Source organism: Nematolebias whitei, chromosome 18 (assembly GCF_014905685.2).
Source record: "Nematolebias whitei isolate Nwh7 chromosome 18, NemWhi1, whole genome shotgun sequence".
Lineage (NCBI taxonomy): Eukaryota > Metazoa > Chordata > Actinopteri > Cyprinodontiformes > Rivulidae > Nematolebias > Nematolebias whitei.
Window position 1 is genome coordinate 15,545,242 of NC_056515.1, and position 10,286 is coordinate 15,555,527.

General features: G+C 47.2%; 1 protein-coding gene across 1 annotated transcript; it reads right to left on the reverse strand.

Moving 5' to 3' along the window:
• Window positions 1–492: 492 nt before the first annotated feature.
• On the reverse strand, window positions 493–9,905 carry dnajc25 (DnaJ (Hsp40) homolog, subfamily C, member 25). Its single transcript, XM_037692590.1, has 5 exons — window positions 9,557–9,905; window positions 4,825–4,977; window positions 4,344–4,714; window positions 4,173–4,272; window positions 493–546 (listed from the first exon to the last, which is right to left on the reverse strand). The coding sequence occupies exons 1-5, from the start codon at window positions 9,875–9,877 to the stop codon at window positions 493–495; spliced, it is 999 nt and encodes a 332-aa protein (XP_037548518.1). The 5' UTR covers window positions 9,878–9,905.
• Window positions 9,906–10,286: the final 381 nt, after the last annotated feature.

Below are 10,286 nucleotides of genomic sequence, written 5' to 3' on the forward strand. Positions count from 1 at the left end.
ACAGTGATTATTCTAGTTAGAGATTCATGAGTCTAACAGCCTCAGGGTAGAAGCTGTTCCTCAGTCTAGTGGTTCTACACTTAATGCTCCTTAACCTCCTTCCTGAGGGGAGTGGGGCAAAAAGTGTGTGTGCTGGGTGGGTGGGGTCCTTCATGATGCAGGTGCCCCTCTTCCTGCATCTGGAGGTGTAGATGTCTGTAATGGTGGGGAGGCTGATTCCAACAGATTTCTGTGCAGCCTTCACCACTCTCTGCAAAGCTTTTCTTTCTGCAGCTGTGCAGCCTCCATGCCACACATTGATGCTCGAGCACAGGATGCTCTCCACTGCACACCTGTAGAAGGAGGTGAGGACTGAGCTTCCCAGACCAGCTTGCCTCAGTCGTCTGAGGAAGTAGAGTCTCTGATGAGCTTTCTTGATCACGCTGGTGGTGTTGTTGCTCATGTGTGTGTGTCTGTGCGTGTGTGAATGAACACACAAACAATAGTCCTACCCTACTTCGCGGTTCGACTTTCGTGGATTCGCTCTTGCAGTTTTTCAAGGCAAGACTGAACACAAGAAAAAAAAAAATTGTACAGGACACATGATTCATCCATCCATCCATCCATCCATTTTCTTCCGCTTATCCGGGGTCGGGTCGCGGGGGTAGCAGTCTAAGTAGGGAGGCCCAGACTTCCCTCTCCCAACCCACTTGGGCCAGCTCCTCCGGGGGAATCCCGAGGCGTTCCAAGGCCAGCCGAGAAACATAGTCCCTCCAATGTGTCCTGGGTCTTCCTCTGGGTCTCCTCCCAGTGGGATGTGTCCGGAACACCTCACCAGGGAGGTGTCCAAGAGGAATCCTACCCAGATGCCCGAGTCACCTCAACTGGCTCCTCTCGACGTGGAGAAGCAGCGGCTCTACTCTGAGTCCCTCCCGGTTGATCGAGCTTCTCACCCTATCTCTAAGGGAGAGCCCAGACATCCTGCAGAGAAAACTCATTTTGGTCGCTTGTATCCGAGATCTCGTTCTTTCGGTCCCACCCAAAGCTCATGACCATAGATGAGGGTAGGAACGTAGATCGATCGGTAAATTGAAAGCTTCGCCTTTTGACTCAGCTCTCTTTACCACGACAAACCTGTACAGCGCCTGCTTCACTGCAGATGCTGCACCTATCCGCCTATCAATCTCATGTTCCATTTTTCCATCATTCGTGAACAAAACCCCAAGATACTTGAACTCCTCCACTTGGGGCAGGACCTCCTCCCTGACCCGGAGAGGGCACTCTACTCTTTTCCAGCTCAAGACCATGTCCTCGTATTTGGAGGAAATGATCTTCATCCGGGCCGTGTCGCACTCGGCTGCGAACCGCTCCAGCGAAAGCTGTAGATCAAGATCTGATTAAGCCAATAGGACCACATCATCTGCAAAAAGCAGAGTCACAATCCTAAGGCAACCAAAACGGATCCCCTCAACACCTTGGCTGCGCCTAGAAATTCTGTCCATAAAAGTTATGAACAGAATCGGTGACAAAGGGCAACCTTGGCGGAGTCCAACTCTCACCGGGAACAAGCCCAACTTACTGCTGGCAATGCGGACAGGCTCTGACACCGGTCATACAGGGACCTAACAGCCCGTATCAAAGGGCCCGGTACCCCATACTCCCAGAGTACCCCCCACAGGGTTCCCCGAGGGATGCGGTCGAACGCTTTCTCCAAGTCCACAAAGCACATGTAGACCGGTTGGGCAAACTCCCACGCACCCTCCAAGACCCTGCTGAGAGTGTAGAGCTGGTCCAGTGTTCCACGACCAGGACGAAAACCGCACTGCTCCTCCTGAATCCGAGGTTCGACTATCCGACGAACCCTCCTCTCCAGAACCCCTGAATAGACCTTACCAGAATAGACCTTACAAGGGAGGCTTAAGAGCGTGATCCCCCTGTAGTTGGAACACACTCTATGGTCCCCCTTCTTGAATAGGGGGATCACCACCCCGGTTTGCCAATCCAGGGTAACTTCCCCCAATGTCCACGCAATATTGCAGAGTCGCGTAAGCCAACACAACCCTACAACATCCAGAGCCTTAAGGAACTCCGGGCGAATCTCATCCACCCCTGGGGCCCTGCCACCAAGGAGCTTTTTAACCACCTCGGTGACCTCAGCACCAGAGATTGGAGGGCCCAACCCAGAGTCCCCAGGCTCCGCTTCCTCAGTGGAAGACGTGCCGGTGGGATTGAGGAGGTCTTCAAAGTATTCTGCCCACCGACCCACGACATCCCGAGTTGAGGTCAGTAGCACACCACCCCTATTATAAACAGTGTTGGTGGTGTACCGCTCCCCCCCGCCCCCCACCCCACCCCGAGATGCCGGATGGTGGACCAGAATTGCCTCGAAGCCATGTGGAATTCATTCTCCATGGCTTCTCCAAACTCCTCCCATGCCCGAGTTTTTGCCTCAGCGACCACCCAAGCCGCATGTCGCTTGGACTGTCGGTACCCATCAGCTGCTTCCAGGGTCCCACAGGCCAAAAAGGCCCGATAGGACTCCTTCTTCAGCCTGACAGCATCCCTCACCGCCGGTGTTCACCACCGGGTTCAAGGGTTGCCGCTGCGACAGGCACCGACAACCTTGTGGCCGCAGCTCCGGTAAGCCGCTTCGACAATAGAGGCACAGAACATGGCCCACTCGGACTCAATGTCCCCTACCTCCCCCGGAACATGTTCGAAGTTCTCCCGGAGGAGGGAGTTAAAGCTCCGTCTCACAGGAGACTCTGCCAGACGTTCGCAGCAAACCCTCACAATATGTTTGGGCCTGCCAGGTCTGACCAGCGTTCTCCCCCACCATCGGAGCCAACTCACCACCAGGTAGTGATCAGTGGACAGCTCCGCCCCTCTCTTCACCCGAGTGTCCAAGACATGTGGCCGCAGATCAGATGAGACGACAACAAAGTCGATCATTGAACTGCGGCCTAGGGTGTCCTGGTGCCAAGAGCACATATAGACACCCTTATGCTTGAACATGGTGTTCATTATGGACAATCCATGACGAGCACAGAAGTCCAACAACAGAACACCGCTCGGGTTCAGATCAGGGGGGGCAGTTCCTCCCAACCACACCCCTCCAGGTCTCAATGTCATTGCCCACGTGAGCACTGAAGTCCCCCAGCAGAACAAGAGAGTCCCCAGGAAGTGCACTTTCCAGTACCCCCAAGGACTCCAAAAGGGTGGATAATGTGAACTGCCGTTTGGTGCATAAGCACAGATGACAGTCAGAACCCGTCCCCCCACACGTAGGCGGAAGGAGGCTACCCTCTCATTCACCGGGGTGAACCCCAACACACAGGCACCAAGATGGGGGACAATAAGTATGCCCACTCCTGCTCGGCGCCTCTGATCAGGGGCAATTCCAGAGCAGAAGAGTGTCCAACCCCTCTCAAGGAAACTGGTTCCACAGCCAGAGCCATGCGTAGAGGTGAGTCCGACTATTTCTAGCCGGAACCTCTCAACCTCACACACCAGCTCAGGCTCCTTCCCCATCAGTGAGGTGACATTCCACGTCCCAATAGCCAGCTTCTGTAGCCGAGGATCAGACCGCCAGGGTCCCCGCCCTCGGCCACCACCCATCCCACATTGCACCCGACCCCTTTGACACATGATCATCAACTTTAATATTACTCGTGATTGGGACAGTACTGGATACTACAAAGTAAAAAGTTACTGAAAAAATAAAATACTCCAGATAGGCACCGCCATTTTGTGGTTTTCCCAATACACTGTATTGCCATTCATAAAGAATACATTTCCCAGAAGCCCCATTGCCTTTTGCTCAAATGCGTAGAGGTGGTGGTGGTGGGGGGGTGACCCTGCAATAAACAAGAGACTACTATGGTGGTATGGTGTTAGCTCTAGAGCTAATATTGTTCCAGAATGCATTGTGTCAGAAAAATAATGCAATGTCCTTAAGTGAAAAAATGTAAGACATATTTTTAAAGTAATTAGTAATTTTCATGTGTGACAACAACTTCTAGTATAAGAGAGAAATAAGAACACATTAAGACCAGTATGTGCAGCTGGTTTGAGAACCCTAACACTACTCCAATACAACCTTCAATTTTCTAAAGTCCACATTTATTCTAGTGTATTTTGTGAATTCCCATCACGTTTCCAACTTCCCCCCAACCCCATTCAGTGAGCCGTACCTCATAGTTCTCTCTGATCCAGATCTGTTTCTCCAAGAAGGTCTGCTTGGCGTCTTCGTCCAGATCGTCGAACTGAGACCGCGACATCTTCATGTAGCGCCTGAGGACGGACAAGGCTGAGGTGAGAATCGTACTCGAACACCTCGCCCAGGGCTCTCAGCCCCAACACACCTGATGATGTAGAGCTTCTCCTCTTCTCCATACTCCTCCCTGCAGATGGTGAAGCGGTAGACCCAGGAGACGTACCAGGCCACGTACAGGCCCAGGTAGTAGGGGAAGAGCACCATCTGACACAGCAGGATGTCCGACACCTTGGGCTTCTTGTAGCCTCCTTTAATGTCAATTTTGTTCTTGATAATGTCTCGGATCACCTCCTCCTCTTGCTCCCGGATCTCCTCCTTGGAGCGCCGGTTCTTGCCCTTCTCCTTGGTGCGATTGAGGAGACCCTGCTGCTTGGCAATCTCCGTGGCCTGGATTCGGTACTTGGGGACCGTGACCAGGTAGCTGATGGCCTTGTTGTAGCTGTTGAACCAGCTGTAGTACTAAAAGGAGGCAGGCTGTTAGTTTTTTCAGGTTTCCTTTGGACTTTAGCTGCTCTTTCACTCTGTCTCAGTCCTTAGACCTGAACGGTTTCACAGGTTTTTGTTTGTACCTGGATGATGGAGATGGTGCAGATGGTGACAAGGATGACGATCCTGACGTCCACTTTGGGGGCGAGCCGCCTGCGGTAGTAAGCATAGTAGTGCTGGTAGTACTCCTCAGGGTGGTCCAGCATGTAGTCGTAGTCCCGGCGCGTGTCCTCATCCTGCACAGGAAAAATACACGACTTAGTTTCTGCTCTGGACTGAACTGACAGCTCAAACAGGGTTCAAAAGTCTGCATGCTCAGGGAGGAATGAATGCAAAGTTTCATTTGAACAATGTTGAGAGCAACACAGCAGCATATCTGGAGTGAAACCAACAAATCATTTTAACACAAACACCTTAATGCATGGGGTGCCAAACCCACTTACAAAAGGGGGCCAAATTTAAAACAATTTCAAACTAAGGGCCGGTTTCAGAATCTACATGAATTCAAGTTTATTTATTTATTCATTAAGTTTATTTGATAGGGACTGACACACAACGACACAGACAAACTGAATAAAGCAGCACATGCCTGCATCATGGTGCTTACAGCGTGAGCCAGTTTGCAGCACTTGTCCCTGGATGGGCTTTTATACACACGATATGTAAGTGTTAGATAAGAAGTGTTAGAACCCAACATCTTTTCTTGGTTGCAGGTTCCTCAACAAGAGTTTGATTGGTCTCATTTGATGTTCTCTGTTGCACTTTTGACATCATAATCAAAGATTACTGAAAAAAATGTATGTGATAAAAGTATTTTACATTTAAGATAACATTTTGGGGGCCAGATAAGATGTCATCAAAGACCACAATTGGCCCCTGGGCCTTGAGTTTGACACATATGCCTTAATGCAACTACCAAGAAAGGTGGTGGAGGACTCAAATGATTTGGGCTTTGGTTAAGAAAACGTCCTCCAACTTTATGACTAGGGATGCACGATATTATCAGCATGTTATCGGTATCGGCCGATATTAGCAATAAAGTTAAATATCGGACAGCGGCCATCCCATCAAAATAACTCCGCGCACCACGTTATGACGTCACGTGCGCCGTTGAGTTTAGATTTGTGAAAATGTATAAATTTGCACTGTTGAGTGTTGTCATTGTGTTAGAGTAAATGTCATGAATAAATCTGACATTAAACATAACCCCAGTTGAAGTGTTGCATCATCAGCCCCTTTTTAGCATCTGCACGTGGTTGCAGGTCAAACTGACAAAGACCGTGCAGAATAATGTAGAGTTTTAATTCCACTGCAGAGGAAGCTCTTTAGTCTCTAAGAAGGTCAAGAGGAAAAAATATTTGTATCAGTCAAACAATTTTTAACATATCGGCCAAAAATCCAATATTGTGCATTCCTATTTATCCTTAGTGAAAAACTGACCATCTTACAAAAACAGACAATTGAATATTTTTGTTCACAATAAATAAGTCAGTCATTCTTTAAAGAGCCATCTGAAATTACGTTTGCGTTGTTTTAGCTCCTGAGGATATATTCATTCACACTCATCTACTCACAGATTGGTTCGTGCTGCTGTTGTTCGGCGTATTGTTTCTTTTTATTGTATTCTTAGTTTAGCATATTTCGTAGCGTACATCTTAGATCCTTACTACAGTTTATTTTACAACTTATATTCTTCCTGTTGTTGGATGTAACTGGGACCCTGTGTACACAATTTCATTCCACCTCATACCACATGTGATGCGAATGACAAAGAACCTTGAATCCTTGAAGGGTCTTTGGTTTGAAAAAAAAAAACTAAATCCTACAATTCAGTTATTTATTTATTTATGGCATTTTTCCGCATTAACATAAGAATGTTCTTAAATTCCCATATAGAGTTTTGGGAAGACCATCCCGCCCACTGAACCCTCCAGAACCTGAAAACAAGGCTTCATTTTCTGTCAAACTTCCACGGGTTGGCCAGTGGTCGAACATGGCGGGTTTCTTTTTTTTAATTTATAATTTATTGACACATTGTCGTTTTAAGACTGGACTTCAGACTTTTGTTTTTGATAAATCCTATAGTTGGTTGGCTTGTCATGCTGTCTTAAGCTTAGACTACTGGAGGACAAATTGACCTCATTTCCTTAAATAAATTGTTAAAACTGAATAGTTTCCATTTGATACTATTTATATATTAACATGTGATTCTTGACCTGCCATTGTGTATCTGTTCCTCTCAAACCCAGCCGGTTGAAGCAGATGGCCACTTGTCCTGAGCCTGGTTCTGTTAAAGGTTTCTTCCTCATGAGGGAGTTTTTCCTTTCCACTGTCGCCTTCATGCTTGCTCAAGATGAGAGTTCTGTGATGGAGTTAAACTCAAAGCTGCTCCTCAGATAAATAATGTTAAATTATTATTTATTAATATGAATGTTTCTGTTCAGTGCTCTGAGACGACTTCTGTTGTGACTTGGCGCTTTATAAATAAACTGAATTGCACCGAAATTATTTTTGTCTCCCAAAACTTGTGCACGTCGATTTGTTGTTTGCTTTTACCGAGCCGGTTGTCCACCGAGCTGCGTTCCGGTCCATCTGCAACCGGTGCCATGTTTTCTGAGGAGCCAACAGGACTTTGTTGGCCCCTGAGCAGCTGATCCTTCAGCCTGCATGCACGTGGTTCTGCTGTTTCGTGTCAAATGTTTACTCGTGCACAAATAGTGTGTTTTTGCTCTTTACATCCGAACTAAAATGGTTTGGTCAGACGCTTCCAGATGTGATTTTTACATCTTCCCTCAAATGTCAAACCAAGTGGGCTAATATGACATCCGTCGGTTTAGAGACAGATGTAAAATAATAATACAAACATTACTGAAAGGAATGTAGTAGTTTATGTTTGATAAATATGGGATCATAAAATGCATTTATAAAGGAATTCAATTGGGTTGATTGTTCTCCACAGAAACACTAGAGGGCGCTAACGTGAGGTTACGACTGACATGACGTCATCGACCCTCTTTTCCTCCAACACTGTCATTGTTTTGCGGTCATAAAAATTTTGTAGAAACATAATCAGAAAAAAAATCTTTAAACGTCGTCAGAGGCGCTCATGTAATCCAGACAGTGTTAACCTGAGCGTTGGGTGGAATACAGTTTATTCCATTTCCAAATCCTAAACAGAGTGTGGAAGAATGTAAAAGTTGATAAAGGCCGGTGGCCGACCTCACGATCAGCTGAATACAACAGTGATGAACAGGAAGTACCACATGCTCATCTGTATGAAGGTCACTGCAGGTAAATCCTCCATTTTCTGTCAGAATTATAGTAAAAAATACTTTGGGTCAATGATTGTGAATGTTTTTATATTGTACGGTTAAAGTCAGGTCTTCTGGACGGATTCTTCTTCGTTGATCCAAAAGACTTCTTCAGACTGAAGAAGAATCCATCCAGAGGATCCGACTTTAACCTGGTTAGATTTATCTACCTGGATTATTGAGCGTGCGTCAGAATGTTTTCATACTGGCTGACATCTTTCCCTCCCGCTACGAGAACTTGCCGTCTCAAAACAGCCTCAGTATCTGGACCTGGAGGGCGACTCGCGGTGTCTCCCCGACGCCCATGAACCACATCTGTGCAGACGAAGAGCGCCCTTGGGAGTTGAGGCCTGCGCAGCTGGTTTCAGGACGCGAGAGGCGGAGGAACCCCCCGCTGAACTCCACTGAAGTGTTCGTGTGCTGTGACGTTACACAGGAGAGCAGGCTGGAGGTTCATTCTGTCGCATCGCGTGAAGGAATTCATGCATTCATGTCCTGAATGGATCCTTGCAAGTAAACGACCAGTTAAAAATCTTCACCTGCCGTGAGTTCGTGGTTCTTTACTGAGATGACGCAGGTGAACGAGAACTTTCCAACAATTACATCGTATGCTTACTGGTTAAATGACGGGTTAACGCTTCAGCTAGTTGTGCTTTGTTGCGTGTGTACATGAGACATGTTGTAACTTCTGGTTGCACAAGTCGTTAGTTTGCTACGATGAGTTAACACTAAACTGATTGTACGCAAAGCGTTTATTAGCTTGTGTAAAGTTTTTACTTTTGTTACGTTCCGCGTTTCACCGGAACGCCTCCGGTTAACGCCGCATGCCGGAGGTTCGCTTCACGTTTCCTCTCACCGTGAGTGTCATGTCAATTCTGCCAACATTTTTAAATGTCTAAAGAACTTTAAGGTTCTGTCAGGAACAGTCGTGTTTATTGACAACACCAAAAATAAAAATAAAATAAATTTAAAAAACAGAAACAAAAATAAATGTGTGGGTGATTTTTTTTCCCCATGAGAGCTCCTGAGGGTTAAACTAATTTTAACTGTGAAGGTTTTTGTGTATAAACAGCATAGACAGCTCTCAGCAACTATCAAGCACGGTGGAGGAGGACTAATGATGTGGGCACTTTAGTGTTAGAGCACTCCGCTCTGAGCGTATATCTTAGTGCATAGTGTTTATCTTAGACCCTTATATACAGTTCATGTTTATACTTTATATTTTGGGGTGTAACTGAGACCCAGAGTACACAAGTTCGTTCCACCTCATGTACCACAAGTGATGCTGCGAATGACAGAAGATACGTGAACTTGAACGTTTCAAGAACAGATGTTTAGATTGTGGACCTGCTGAGGACCAGAACGTATAATAATACGTTGTGAAGCCTAAACTTTAAAATTAAACGGGATTTCTTTTCACCACCTGCGTGAAAAATGAACGTCATTGTTTGTTAACAGGAACCGGCTGCAGATACGGGACTTGCTTTCAGAGGTCGGTACCGACCTTTAACGTCTCGTAAGCGGTAGCGATGAGCAGGAACTTCTCTGCGGACTCCTCGTCCCCGGGCTCCTCGGGCTTGTAGCGGTCCGGGTGGTACCGGCGGGCCAGCTGCCGGTAAGCCCGGGCGATCTCCGCCTTGGAGGCCTCCCTGGTGACGCCGAGCACGTCGTAGCAGACCTCCGTGCCGCAGTACAGACCCTCCACCAGCGCCGTGACCGCGGGCAGGGAGGACGCGGAGACCAGGAGCACCGCGAGCCGCCACCAGCTGCCCCTCACCGGGCCCCCCGCGGCTCCGCAGCGACTCCGCTCCGGAGACCAACTCATCTCTACGTCTCCTACTGCTCCTACTGGAGCGTCTGACGTGGCGCGCGCTGATGACGACATCCATGCGCCCGGAGTAGAATCGAAGATCGTTTATGTTTCCCAGCATGGATAGTCTCCCAGAGTTTATTTAAAATGAAGTAATAAGCGTTTCAGGAACGTTTACTCTTTTTACAGTTATCCTCACTCATTACCTATCAAGGTAAAGTATGGAGTTTATTCGAGTATTTTTTGTTTGTTTGTTTAATGAACAGCATTTGGAAAACCGAAACTTTCAAGTTAAGCCTATGTTTTAACATTTGAATTAGATGAATACGCTTATTCATATGTTTAAAATCATTAATATGTGATTGTAAAGTCCTATTAATCCCACCACCTCCATTCAGGTGTCAGGAAAACAGCTTATCTTTAC

What these genes read in the sequence shown, in the direction of transcription:
- dnajc25 (XM_037692590.1), bottom strand. Translation starts at nt 9,877, where the DNA reads ATGAGTTGGTCTCCGGAGCGGAGTCGCTGCGGAGCCGCGGGGGGCCCG. An exon ending in GCACCATCTCCATCATCCAG is followed by an intron (nt 4,715 to 4,824) that starts GTACAAACAAAA and finishes GCCTCCTTTTAG; the next exon opens with TACTACAGCTGGTTCAACAG. An exon ending in GAGAAGCTCTACATCATCAG is followed by an intron (nt 4,273 to 4,343) that starts GTGTGTTGGGGC and finishes GTCCGTCCTCAG; the next exon opens with GCGCTACATGAAGATGTCGC.